The sequence below is a fragment of the Tigriopus californicus genome, chromosome 4, assembly GCF_007210705.1.
Source record: "Tigriopus californicus strain San Diego chromosome 4, Tcal_SD_v2.1, whole genome shotgun sequence".
Lineage (NCBI taxonomy): Eukaryota > Metazoa > Arthropoda > Copepoda > Harpacticoida > Harpacticidae > Tigriopus > Tigriopus californicus.
Window position 1 is genome coordinate 6,910,851 of NC_081443.1, and position 11,941 is coordinate 6,922,791.

Genomic DNA, 11,941 nt, shown 5'->3' on the forward strand with positions numbered 1-11,941 from the left:
GGTTTGAGAGCGAGAAACCATGTCGATAAAAACTAGAGACCCTAAAAACAGTGAAGCGCGAGATTGAGTTCAAGTGATAATATTCGATCAACCTGATTGGCCATCAATTGTCTAAAAACCGGTCCAGACAAAGCTCAACAACGAGCCAGCCATTTTTAAGGTGGGCTCACACTTTTGGTATTGCATAAGAAGTAGAGGTTTTAGATGGTATATGACAGAAGTAATGCACCAATGACTCAACCCACTGATCCCAAAGCACTTGGGTCTCATACAGCATGAGAATCAGATTAGAACAGTAAGCCTCAAGAAAATGCACTTATCACGCTGTTTTATCCCAGACTGTCAGCACTTAACAAGTTGGACTAAAGCGCTTTATGGTCGTGATAAATGATACATTTTGTCTATTGTATAATAGTATGATTCATGAAGCAGCCATGTATTCCACATGTGTTGCTGTTCCTGTTTACTCTTTGGCTAAATAGATAATAGATAATCTAACATTTTAACATTGTGAAAGATTGGAATTGAAAGAAAGTAAGTAGAGAGTAGACAAATCAAGTAAATTGCTTGTCCAAGGAAAGAGACACTGATTCGAATCAGGGTCTCTAGTTGGAACATCGAAGTCCTCTTCTCTTCTTACTTGAGTTGGCTTCTTCCATTGTTCAATTCTCTTCATTCTAATGTTCGTAGGAATACGTAGTTGTTCCGTCGGTAGGTTTAAGTCATACGTGGATAAGTCTTTTTACCAAAAATCCCTGACCAATCCGATATTCAAGGGCTTGCCGGATCCAAGAACTCTATTTCGTTTATATATTATATGCTTTATGAGTTTACCACGAAATAACAATGGTTTGTCCTGCATCTTGAATCACCAGAATTTATATTTGTAGTAGAAGTAAGAATGATCGAACACCGTTAGATAGCATTGTATCCTTGTGTCCTTGGAACAAAGCAAAACTAAGGTTGTTTTATTTCAAAGAAAAGGTCGTTAGTCGTGCAGCCCCACAACTTGTGCATTTCAGCGACCAATTAAATAGGCTTGGTTCTCATTGTGAACAACTGCGGCATAAAAATGTTCATCTGAATGGTGTGAAAGTTTGGACACGTATGTGGAACCTCGATACATGGACATCACCAGCTCAAGAGCTACTTCTACATTCATGAGTTGGGAATTGCAGTATACGATTATGGGCAATGTAACTTAGGCTTATCATAAGTGCACCTGCTCACATCGTTTCGACATCATTGGATTTTTATCTTGTTCTCCAAGGGCTCGATGTCCGCTGTGGGTAAAATTTCCATCTTGACATCACTATCGTTATTGGGAAGCAATTCCTCAACTTATTGGGTCCTTTTTGCACGTACGCGCACAAATAATGCATTGCCTTGACAATCGTGTAGGTTGTTGTACATAAGAATTTTTTTTTGTTATCGACTCATACTAATAAAAGTACTTTTAAGGAGCAATGAATGTCATGCAATTAAGGTAAGTGATTTGCTTAGTTTGGAGTTCTTCATTATGTTTCCGGCAGTTTTGTTTATGCCATTGATTGAGTGTATTCTGATGCATTGCCGGGAGGAAGGTGTCTTAATAATTTGACTCGACCGATTACAGTTTCATTGCTGTCAAAAGCTGGTGAACATTTTTCCTACTCAACATCAACTCAATTTTAATACAATCAAGGATATTTTGAGGACTATGACCCCTACCTGGAACGTAATCCTATAAGTACTGAATGAAAGAATTGGAATTCCGCCTTCCTGTTCATTCTTATAAAGTCTGATCCAAAAATCTGTCAGAGCTAATTTATTTGGCTGGCTCTTGAGTCTAAAATGTTGTTGATATAGAGCAAATGATAAAAGTAAATGTTCACATATTTCATCCATTTAAGTTGTTAAGGCAGCAACTTATTTTTTGCAATTGGAATGCCACAATGAAGTTTGTACTCGAGTAGTCAGGAATCGAACCAAGTTGGCAGATGAAAAGCTGACCCTCTACAAATAGACTACGGCTAGTAGCTTACTTTCACTGGTTAATTGGCCAAAAACCGACTTACAGGACAACAGTTTGAACATTCTACGTATTTTGATCATGTTTGTGTTGACACAAGTTACTTATGTTTGTCTTCACAACTCAGTTTTGTAGATAAATGTGAATAAAACATGTCCCAATAAGCTTGCGACTAAATCATTCAAAAATATTTCTTTTTGAGAGTTTTAGTAATTGAGTTGAAAAAGGTGTGATTTTGCATTGCTTTGGAACCAGTTAAAACTTTAGAAACACCCTATAGATGCACGGACCAATAAGAAAATCAAATTACTGATGAAAAGCACAGCTTGAATAAAAGGACATGTTTTGAATCCAATCAGAGAATTCAGTAGAATCCAATCAGTGTTGATCAGTCTAATGGGAACTAGCGCCAGATTAGTACTATACTCATAACTTTGCAAGCACGACGAATCCGAGAAACTTATGTTAACAAATAAACGTTGGTAGGTCTCAAGCATGTTTGCTCTAACACTTAAAAAATGAGCTGAAACAAATTAAAGCCATTTTGCTCCATGCCATTGTTTACTGTTCAGAGGAGCTAGCCATTTGATGGCGACTTGGTCAATATCTTTCAGACGATCTAATATTGAGCTTTTTTTCTGACGGCATTGTATATTGTTATGTCGCCCCAAAAGTAAGTTTGAAAAACCAAGGCAAGGTGATGAGAAAAACAGTTCCGTGGAAAATGAGCTTAAAAAGGAAAGGCTGGGAATGCCGTTCCAAAATATCTCTCAAGGGCTTAAGAAGGACAGAAAGATTAATTGCAGCTATCCGTGTCTGTCACCAAAGTTTCTTCTTATTGGTCGTTCCAACTTACATTTCTCGTCACCGTCACGTAAGTTGATTCAAAGAACATAGGCAAGTTGAAGAGGACGGAAAAAATGATAACCGGCAACAGAAACTTCAGTAGACGAAGTCGAATGGCTGCGGCATCATTCATGGCCTGATTATAGTCAATCGGATTTCGAACGGCCAGGAATCTGAAACAAGTTTAAGCAAATATGTTTATTTCCATCAGCGGAAGATGACAAGAAAAAATGCACTTATAATAATTATTATGGGTCACAGTTTAGATGCCAAGGCTTCTTAGATCAATTCTCATTGGAAAAAAAATTTAGGGTACAACTTATAAAAACATGACATTTTTAAAAGTAATTCAGATCCTTATGAATATCAGGTTAGATTGCTTTTTGCAAACAAAGTAATTGATATCTGCTATTTGTACCCTACTAAACTCCATTGGGTACAAACTATAGTGTTCGAATAACCTCAAGACAATGGCTTATGAAGCCCCTCAGAACATTACTTTAAAGTCAAACGTCAAAGCTGGTTTGGCTTATTCTCATTATTCCCGGTTCAAGGCTTTCACAACAGAAGTGTTCAAATAGTATTTACGTTTGAAACGTTTAATGGTTTTCGTTTCCAAAGCTCCACATCTCTTAAAGCAATAAGTCAAGATTGATTCCTTGCCCAGTTAAAATGATATATGCATTATTTTCAGAACAATTAAAAGTTTTTGACAAATTTACTTGATTCTCCTATTGATAAACACTTCATTAGCCCGAAACCTTGGTCCAACCATAAACCATCTGACTGGGGGAGAATAGGGTCAGAGTCGTTATGAATAGATTTAGTGAAAAATAAATTCCTTGAAAATTGGAAGTTTACTTGAATTTTCTACATGATCAAACCCTGCCACAGTCAGTTTAAAGGTAAAAGGAGGAAGCCAAAAAAGTTTGCTCAGAAGCACTAGCCGCAGATTTTAGGGAGTCGTCCGAAGTTTGGCCTTCTTTTGACGTCACTTCCGCTCTGAAGGACAATATCATTGAGGTTTTAATGTACCAGATTGTTCCCTTTCCACACTCATCGCAGCTGGAGGTTGAATATTTTTTGGGAGCTGAAAGGCTGAGTAACTTCAAAACTTTATAGACCTTTCACTGACGGGAAAAGGGGATCTTAAAGGCTTATTGGCAATTTGTGCACACCTGCATTATTGTCCTCGGAGCAATCGAGCGATCTGGAAAATCCAGATTAATGACCTGCGATTGAGAAATTCTAACCCATCCCTACAAGACCAACAACAGCTCCAAACAACAACTTTGTAGAGCTATACTTTGTGTTGTTTCTGCACGTACGGTAGTATTTCTAATGAGCAATGTTGGCACTTCTTTATTTGGGTTAGACACGTGCTTAGATAAGTTTATAGAGGTCGGAAAATATAGAGGGAAAGACCACTTACCTCTCAAAAGCAATCGCCACAATTAGAAAGATTGAGACGGTCATCGCAATATTTTGTCCTGGGTAAAGTAGATATGGGAATAGCATCAAATGAATATCCGAGGCCAAGTCAAAGCTGGTTCTAAGGATAAACAAGGAAAAGAAAAGAGGTCAGTAATAGCCAAGAGGATTAGTGAGGCTCACTTGTAATGATTTATGAGCCGAGACATGTTGGATAAGTTATGTATTTCGGAGAACTTCTCATGTACAGCAAATGACCCACCAATTTTACCCAACCATTATCAACGTTCGTTAGGGGCAAAAATGGTCCAATATACGGTGAAAAGTCCCTTAGATTCTTTGTATCGAATTCACGTGCTGAATTCAATAAGAACCGTGGTAATTGAAAATCTGGAAATGGTGAAGTACCTGAGTGTCTCGAGAACCGCACCAATAATGTAACAACTGTCGAAAAAGGCCAGAGCCACGAGAAGAAGGTTGAAGGAGTTCCGAAGGTCTTTCCTTGTAAGTAAAAGGCTAAACACAATATTTCCTGGAATACAAGAGAAGGATGTGAGCTTGTCAGAAATGCCATTTCCTAGGTGTCAATTTTCCTCGTTGGGCTGGCATATTTGTCATTTTTTCAAATATGATTTTGGTCCTCTTGTCTGTGAATTGTCAAGAAGGGAGCTTAGGAGGCAAACTACCTCAAAAGCTAATTTTTAACTCTTGTGGCTTGATAACGGAAGATTTATTGTCTTCGATTTAACGTTCATTAAATGACTCGAAGTTAAGGACTCACTTGTATGAATAGGTACGATTGTTCATCAAAAAGAAAGTTTTTCTTACGTTAAACATGGGTTTTTCATAGTCCTCCAAACTTGTTTAAAGGGAGGAGTTTCTTTGTGCCTTGTAATAACAATAATATAACACAAAGGTCACTTTTCAGTCACTAAAGCTTTAAATCAGTCACGGAACACCAGACAGTTTTTAGTGGGCGGACAGTTCATGTGGCTTCAATTTTTCCCACGTTCCCTTATTCCAAAAATGACCACAAACGCTAAGCTTCAGTGACAAATACGCAGTTACTGTTGTTTACCGAGAGGCCCTCAGACCAAATAGAGAAGAAAATATGTTCATCCTACATTCCATGGTCTTTGGTCTGTACAAAGCTTTTTTCACAGAAAATCACTCTTCCGAAAAAATACCTTTTTCTTTCTCTGTCGCTTCCTTTTGACGAGCTCGGTTGCTCAGTATGCTAAATCAGCTTTAGTGCCCAGAGTGCCATACAAAAATAAGTGAATTGGTTTGCAGCAAAAGGATATCCCATTGAGATCAGTCATGGCTGAGAGGATATTGAGCTTACACATCCCCGCAAATAGCGTAATTAATATTTGAAACTTCCAACAATAAATTCCATCGAGATCTACTTTTAATGACACTCTATTCAACTTGCCTTTACGACATCATAGCTTGGCCCCAGGCATCATTTCAGACAGTATTTATGTTCCGACTTTGGCGTTGTAGACTTTCGATTTTCAACATGAAGTACTGACACGCATAATCGAAGCCACACGATGGCATTGGTTAAGCTTACCAATTAATCCAGGGATTGCCACAATGGTTTGGATCACGCCTTCCACCCAAAACCTCACTTGCTGGATGTAATAGTCGCTATAAGGACCATATTCAGGACAGTCCAGGTCCATTTGGGTTGTATTGTCTAGTGACAAGGCCATCGTTTCTCAATTGGAACCGCCTTATCAATACTGTAAAGAAACAACAGGTGAGGCTGGATTATTTCTTGTCAGGCTAAAAGAATTGTCCAGTTGTGTTTATACGGAGAGACTCTCATTCTGGACCTTCACAACTTCTTCGTCAAGGTAGCCACACGGTTAATTGTATTCAATGTAATGATGAAGGCAAAGGTGTTTGGAAGGAGCCTTACACTATGACAAGATGAAAGTGTTAAAGAAAATAGAATTTCATGAACAGATTGACCTTTGGGAAAAAGCCTACGTTGTTAAATGCTTTTTGTGATTCGAAACTGTTCAAAGTTTTCTTTGTCATTATTAATTTTTCCACGAGAAACTCCGCCCTCCATGTTTACTAAGGCCTTATAGGCATAAATTTCCAATATTAAAGCCATCAACTGGTTGAACTGTATAGATGAATAACCGTGCTAACGGGGCAAACATGCCTCATCTTTGATAAAATAAAACTTTTTGGGGATTGTTTTGCCACCTGATTCTAATTAGTTGGATTTGCCCTGATGAAAAATAAACGCAGCTTCTAAAATTTTAGGAAGCATACTCTTACACAGAATTACATAGAATCTAAGGCTCGTTTCTACCCAGTCTCGCTGACATCATTACTTCCACTTGATTAAACCCTTGACCTAAGACATGCCTTTTAAGATGGAGATAATTGGGATCTAAAACAATAAGACGTTAAGAAGTGGTGAGACAAAGGAAAGGGAACACCAAAAAAGTGTTCATGTGTGTTCATTTATCTTTAACATTATGTGGAACTATCAATTATTTTTGCCAATCGGATCTCAAAGTTAGTTAATCTTTGACAAACTCTTAAAGTTTACTTTGGGAGGAAAATGGTTTAATTCGAGTCCTCAAAGCATATATAGTGCGTACAATGGACCAAAGGTTCGAAATTTGAAGAAAGAACAACGAGGTTCTTTTCTTTCCGTCATTGTTCTTTTTCATTCTCTAATTACTTTTGCCCTCGACATTCTCGCAAAGCATAGATCCAAACAAAACAAATTTGGCAGAAAGAAATGCTTTCCTTTTGCTGGAAAAGCAATCAAGTTGCTTCCAAAATGATAAGATCCAAACTTTGTCACGAAGAATGGGAACTATTTTGCTATCGATCCATTGTCGCGTTTTATTTGACAAGTTGTTCCATTATTTCGAGTTCATTAAATTCATCCTTTGGCTCAATAAACAGATCCTCTGGAGTTTCATTCTGAAAGGACTTTGATACTGTCATTTTCATGTTGCTGCGTTGCAAAATGAAAAGATAACTGCTCCACGACTGGTCTTTTGTTCTAAGAAATGTCCGATGAACAAGCTTGCCAAATATAAACTGCCTTGGTTGGGCCAATCAAACGGAATTGAACTGTACTTCTTGATCGTTAAGCGTGGTCACTAACTAACTAATGAAGTCAGTGGTTGGCTGGCTTTCTGGGTAAATAATCAATGAGGTCAGCATTAGAAAAGCAACATCACATCCAAGCTTCGTTGTGAAAGCTTCTGGTTTGCATTCAATATTAAGGATGTGTTTTTATTAGATTACGAACCAGCTCTTTGAGCTCAAATCCAATGAAATCAAGCGTACTTAAGATTGAGACCAAGAAAGCTTACATTTTAAACTGGCTCTCTGAATTACCCCAAAGGGGAAATTTCAAAGTAGTTTTGAAACTGAAAATCTTCCACGTGCTTTACACTGAAATGGTGCTTGTTGCCCTTAGTGCAGGTCGAGGAGAGAAATGGCTTTTGGAATTTCCCTGAGGCGTGATCAACGGACCGGCCTTGGAACCTTGTGCCAGAATATCGATAGTTTGAATATCTCTTGAGGCAAATGCAAGTGCCATAAACTGATACAGGGAGAAGGGGATCTTTTCCGACTTTGTCATAATAGAGACTAATGGTTGATGGGTTGGTAATTTCCCTGGTGCAATGAGTGCTAATTGGCATTTCGGTTGAATGAACCTAGAACTCCAAGTCGAAACTCATCACTCGTATACATAATAATAGTGTGTACTGTGCCACAATAACTAGGGGCTGATACATCCTCCGAAGGCGTGAATCCCAAAAGACCTAGTGCCGTACGTAATTTGACAATGTGATAAAAAGAGCCAGTTTCAAAACAATTGGAAAACGAAAGATGAACTATCCAAATCAAATCTAAGAGAGTGAGTAAAATGGATTGTCAGCTCACTCCTGATTTGCTTAACTATGCAATGAAACTTTAATTCTCCAATTCTCTAATGAATTTCAGATTTTGCAAGGGGCTCTTAAATGAAGTTTTCCAAAGTGACGATCTCGGAACTCTCGTTATACAGATGTGGAATACATCAGTCAAAGGTTGATTTCCATGCTCTGGAGGGCATTTCGAATTGAATATTCATTGCAAGCTTCTCTTAGCTCGCAAGAGAAAGTGAAAAGGATCAGAATTTTCTTTAGATCTCGAATACAAGGGCTGATATGGTAGTGAACTAATCCGTCTTTGTATCATTGAGTGTTGTCACATTGCTAGTACACAAGCCTGGTTTTGGAACACACTCAATGTGTGCAATCAAAACCTCGTTTCCTTTTAACGACAACGAGCCAAAACAAACCACGCGTTCCCCATATATGCTACGTCACCCATTTTACCTCGTTTTTTGCTTACAATTGCCTTACCTTCTAAACGATCCAGTTAAGGAACGTAGTTCGAATGATATCCAATCAAGATATGGCCCTCTTTTGTGTCCTCTTGCAGACCCTCTTTGGATCACCCTTGGGAGTCAGAGTGAACTGAGTATCTACCTCGTCGGAAAAGGCTCTCATAGAAAAAAAGAGGAGAGAGATGAAGAGCGAGAGAAACACAGAAAGAGAGAGATCGGGGCGAGAGACACGAATTCTCTCCGTCCGCTCGAGGAATGAGTGAGTGAGTGAGTGACGTAGGAGTTGGGAGTTGAAGTGCTTGAGAACCAAAGATGGATCGTATGGACTGAGAGAGGTCGGTATCAAGGAAACACGACGCACCAAATGAATTCTTTGAACACTCATCAAAGGCAATTGTATATCCAATTTCATGACTTGTGAATGGTTCACGCAACATACGGTCCATGAACTGACCAGATTGGGGTTAAACCAACTCTAGAAAGTGCATGAAATAAATGAATGTTTTACAATTCAGTGGCATGTGAGCTTTGTGACCTAAGAGAGCAGATCAGATTTCTTTACATGTAGGTTCAAGGTGAGGCGCGTAAGGAACAATAGAAGCTCCTCGTTTTGTGTTCAAATTTCCACTAAGAGCATTTTTTTTAGATTTGCTTGAATGGTCTTGGCCTTCCTCACTCCAGGTGGTTTGCATTCAATTACTGACTCCACACGACAACGAAAGCTAGGCCCAGTCTTTTTGAAAGAGCTGGCTGGCATTTTGGCCCAATACTCGTTAATGGGGCCCTGAGAGAATACACGATTGGGCAAGTCCCCAATTTTAGACATTGAGGTCGGCTGAGAAGGGAAATGAACGCTCCAGGATAACTTGACCCAGCGGAAACTCGACCCAACGGACATCTCGACCCAACGGGCAATTAGGCCCACGACCTTTATGCTAAAGTAAAAATTCACATGGTATAACGCAATGATGCAAGTCGTAATACAACCCTCGCCAGTTTGAAAACAACTCTATAGAGGTATGAAAGCAAGAGCCCTTCGCTTGGTCCAAAGTCATGATAGGGTGGTAAATGTATGGAGAGTGCGGTTACAAAAGGGCTTGTGTGAAAGCGCCATCCTAGACTCAAAAACAAAAGGTTCCGGATGTGACAACCTTGATACTTCTACGATGAAAACGCTTCTTGGTACTCCTCTGATTTACAACATTAATAGGTTAATATTGTCTGGAAGGATTTGAGAGCCATTCCCCCCTCGGCAAAAAGGTGGTCGAGAGGACTTTTGAAATGCTACCTTTTGCCTCGAAAATCCTTGAATTTCGTTTATGGACGCAAATGTCGGAGCATTTGAAACAACACAACCTGATTCCCGCCAGACAACTTGGTTTTTGGGAGACGAAATCCACCACATCTCCTGTACCCTCCACTTTAACTCGATAGAAGAGCAGGCTCATGACCCATAATGATGTGAGTCCTTGTGTGTTCGACATGGCATTCACCTTTCATTGCCTTGATGCTGTCGTTATGTGCCGAAAAAGTTTTTTTTTTATATTCAATCACAGAGCATTGAATGGCCAAGCTAATATTTAAAGAACATGTCTCATAAAGTTTTGATCGAAAATGTCTCTTCGGAACCCACTCAATCTGCATCCCTCAGGGTAGCATCCTCTCTCCCCTGTTGTTTATTACGTACGGTACATTACTGATCTCTCTCTGTGGACAAACGCGACTGTATCAAGTTTCGGTGGCGACACTACTGTTTCACTTGCGGGAAGCAACAAAACTGAACTCCTCCGCAAGTTGGAAACGGAAGCCAGGTCCGTACTTTCGTACGTTGAGGTTTTACTCTTGGAAAGTCGTCCGCATAGCATCCTCATGGATAAGATCTAGGTTGTCCTTAACCGAGAATAAAGATTTATTTGGGAAAGAAGTTGAATGATAACTTCTCAGTGGTCTCCTGGTTTTGAGAGACTAACCAAATGGGATGCATGGAGAGCCAAAAGGCGACTTAACGAGCAATCCATGAACATTTCCATCTTTCTCTCGTAAGGGCATCAGCATCATGAACGACCACGAGATCGGCTTGCCAATTGAATTCGCCTATTCCAAACTGAAGGGCTCACCCACAAAAGTGCTTCATTCTACAACTGTAACTACAGACTCAAGATACAAGACTAAACCTCTTTAATATCCCCACTGCACACAAACCGATATTTGGAGAGGGGCTGGTCGACTCTAGCCTTCAAGAAGTCGGCGAAGTCTCTAAATCTCGTTTTCGACCATTGTGTTCCCAATTCCCTTTTTTCTCTCAAATCCTTTCCCGTTTACTCTCTTCTTAAAAACAAAATTAATTTTCCCGAAGTGATGTGTGATTTTCTTATTGTCAAGATCGGAGTCGATCACTTGTGATATACACGTACACTCCTCTGCTGATTCTTGTGATGACGTTTAAATTGATCACGAAAACTTTAACATACCAAAACCAAGAGACCCTCAATCATCGTCAGCAAATGACCAATTAGCTCTAGCTTCAATACTGAAAAACTGCATAGGAACGAGGAGGAACGAGGAGGAACGAGGAGTATAGTGGTTAGCGAAATTTACTAACATCGAAAGAAGATCTTTATTCGACCTTTCTCTTGGAAACTTTGAGACGCCAACCTCACCCACCGACGGAGAACTAACCTGATGCGAACATGGCACTGCTTATGGGAATTTTTCATAGGATGATGTAGTAGTTGACTTTCCTAGCTAGGCGAACTTCACCCCTCTGATCCTTTCGTCCAAGAAAGAGAATACAAGAACGACAAACGCCGCTCACCTTGCATTACGGAGAAAGCTTAACAATCTCAAGCAATGGAAAGGTTATGTTGAATAAGGGAGTAAATATAAATTTTCATCCGCGTTTAGGATTGAAAATGGCCCTATTCATAGCTTTTAGCACACTTTTCTTTTTCAGTCATTTGTCTTTCACCCGAGATTTGCGTTTTGCATTATTAAACATCAAAGATAAGCAAATGAGGACTTTGTCTTTCATTATGAATCTCTCACTTTCTAAGAAATATCGACAATATTTTTGTGTTTAATTAAAGGCTAGAGCCATTTCATCCTATTGAACTTGTCCTTCTCAGAAATTTATGAATTTCTGTGCTTACTCAACAGAACTTTCAAGCTTGAGGAAACTTGTTTCGAGTTTATGTCGTCTGAACATCAGACTTCATTCTAAATTCCAGCATAATTTTGGGATAAAGTGTAAAATTAAAGATGAGATGGCTTAG

The 11,941-nt window shown here is 39.3% G+C and overlaps 1 protein-coding gene across 1 annotated transcript in view; it reads right to left on the reverse strand.

The window, feature by feature from the left end:
- Positions 1-9,053, reverse strand: part of LOC131879676 (uncharacterized) — a gene marked incomplete in the record, with an annotated part of 18,531 nt that extends 9,478 nt beyond the window's left edge. The window contains 5 exon segments of the mRNA XM_059226048.1: positions 2,864-3,030; positions 4,290-4,409; positions 4,697-4,820; positions 5,865-6,036; positions 8,686-9,053. Of these exon segments, the coding sequence (XP_059082031.1) occupies positions 2,864-3,030; positions 4,290-4,409; positions 4,697-4,820; positions 5,865-6,006 (553 nt within the window).
- Between the last annotated feature and the right edge of the window lie 2,888 nt (positions 9,054-11,941).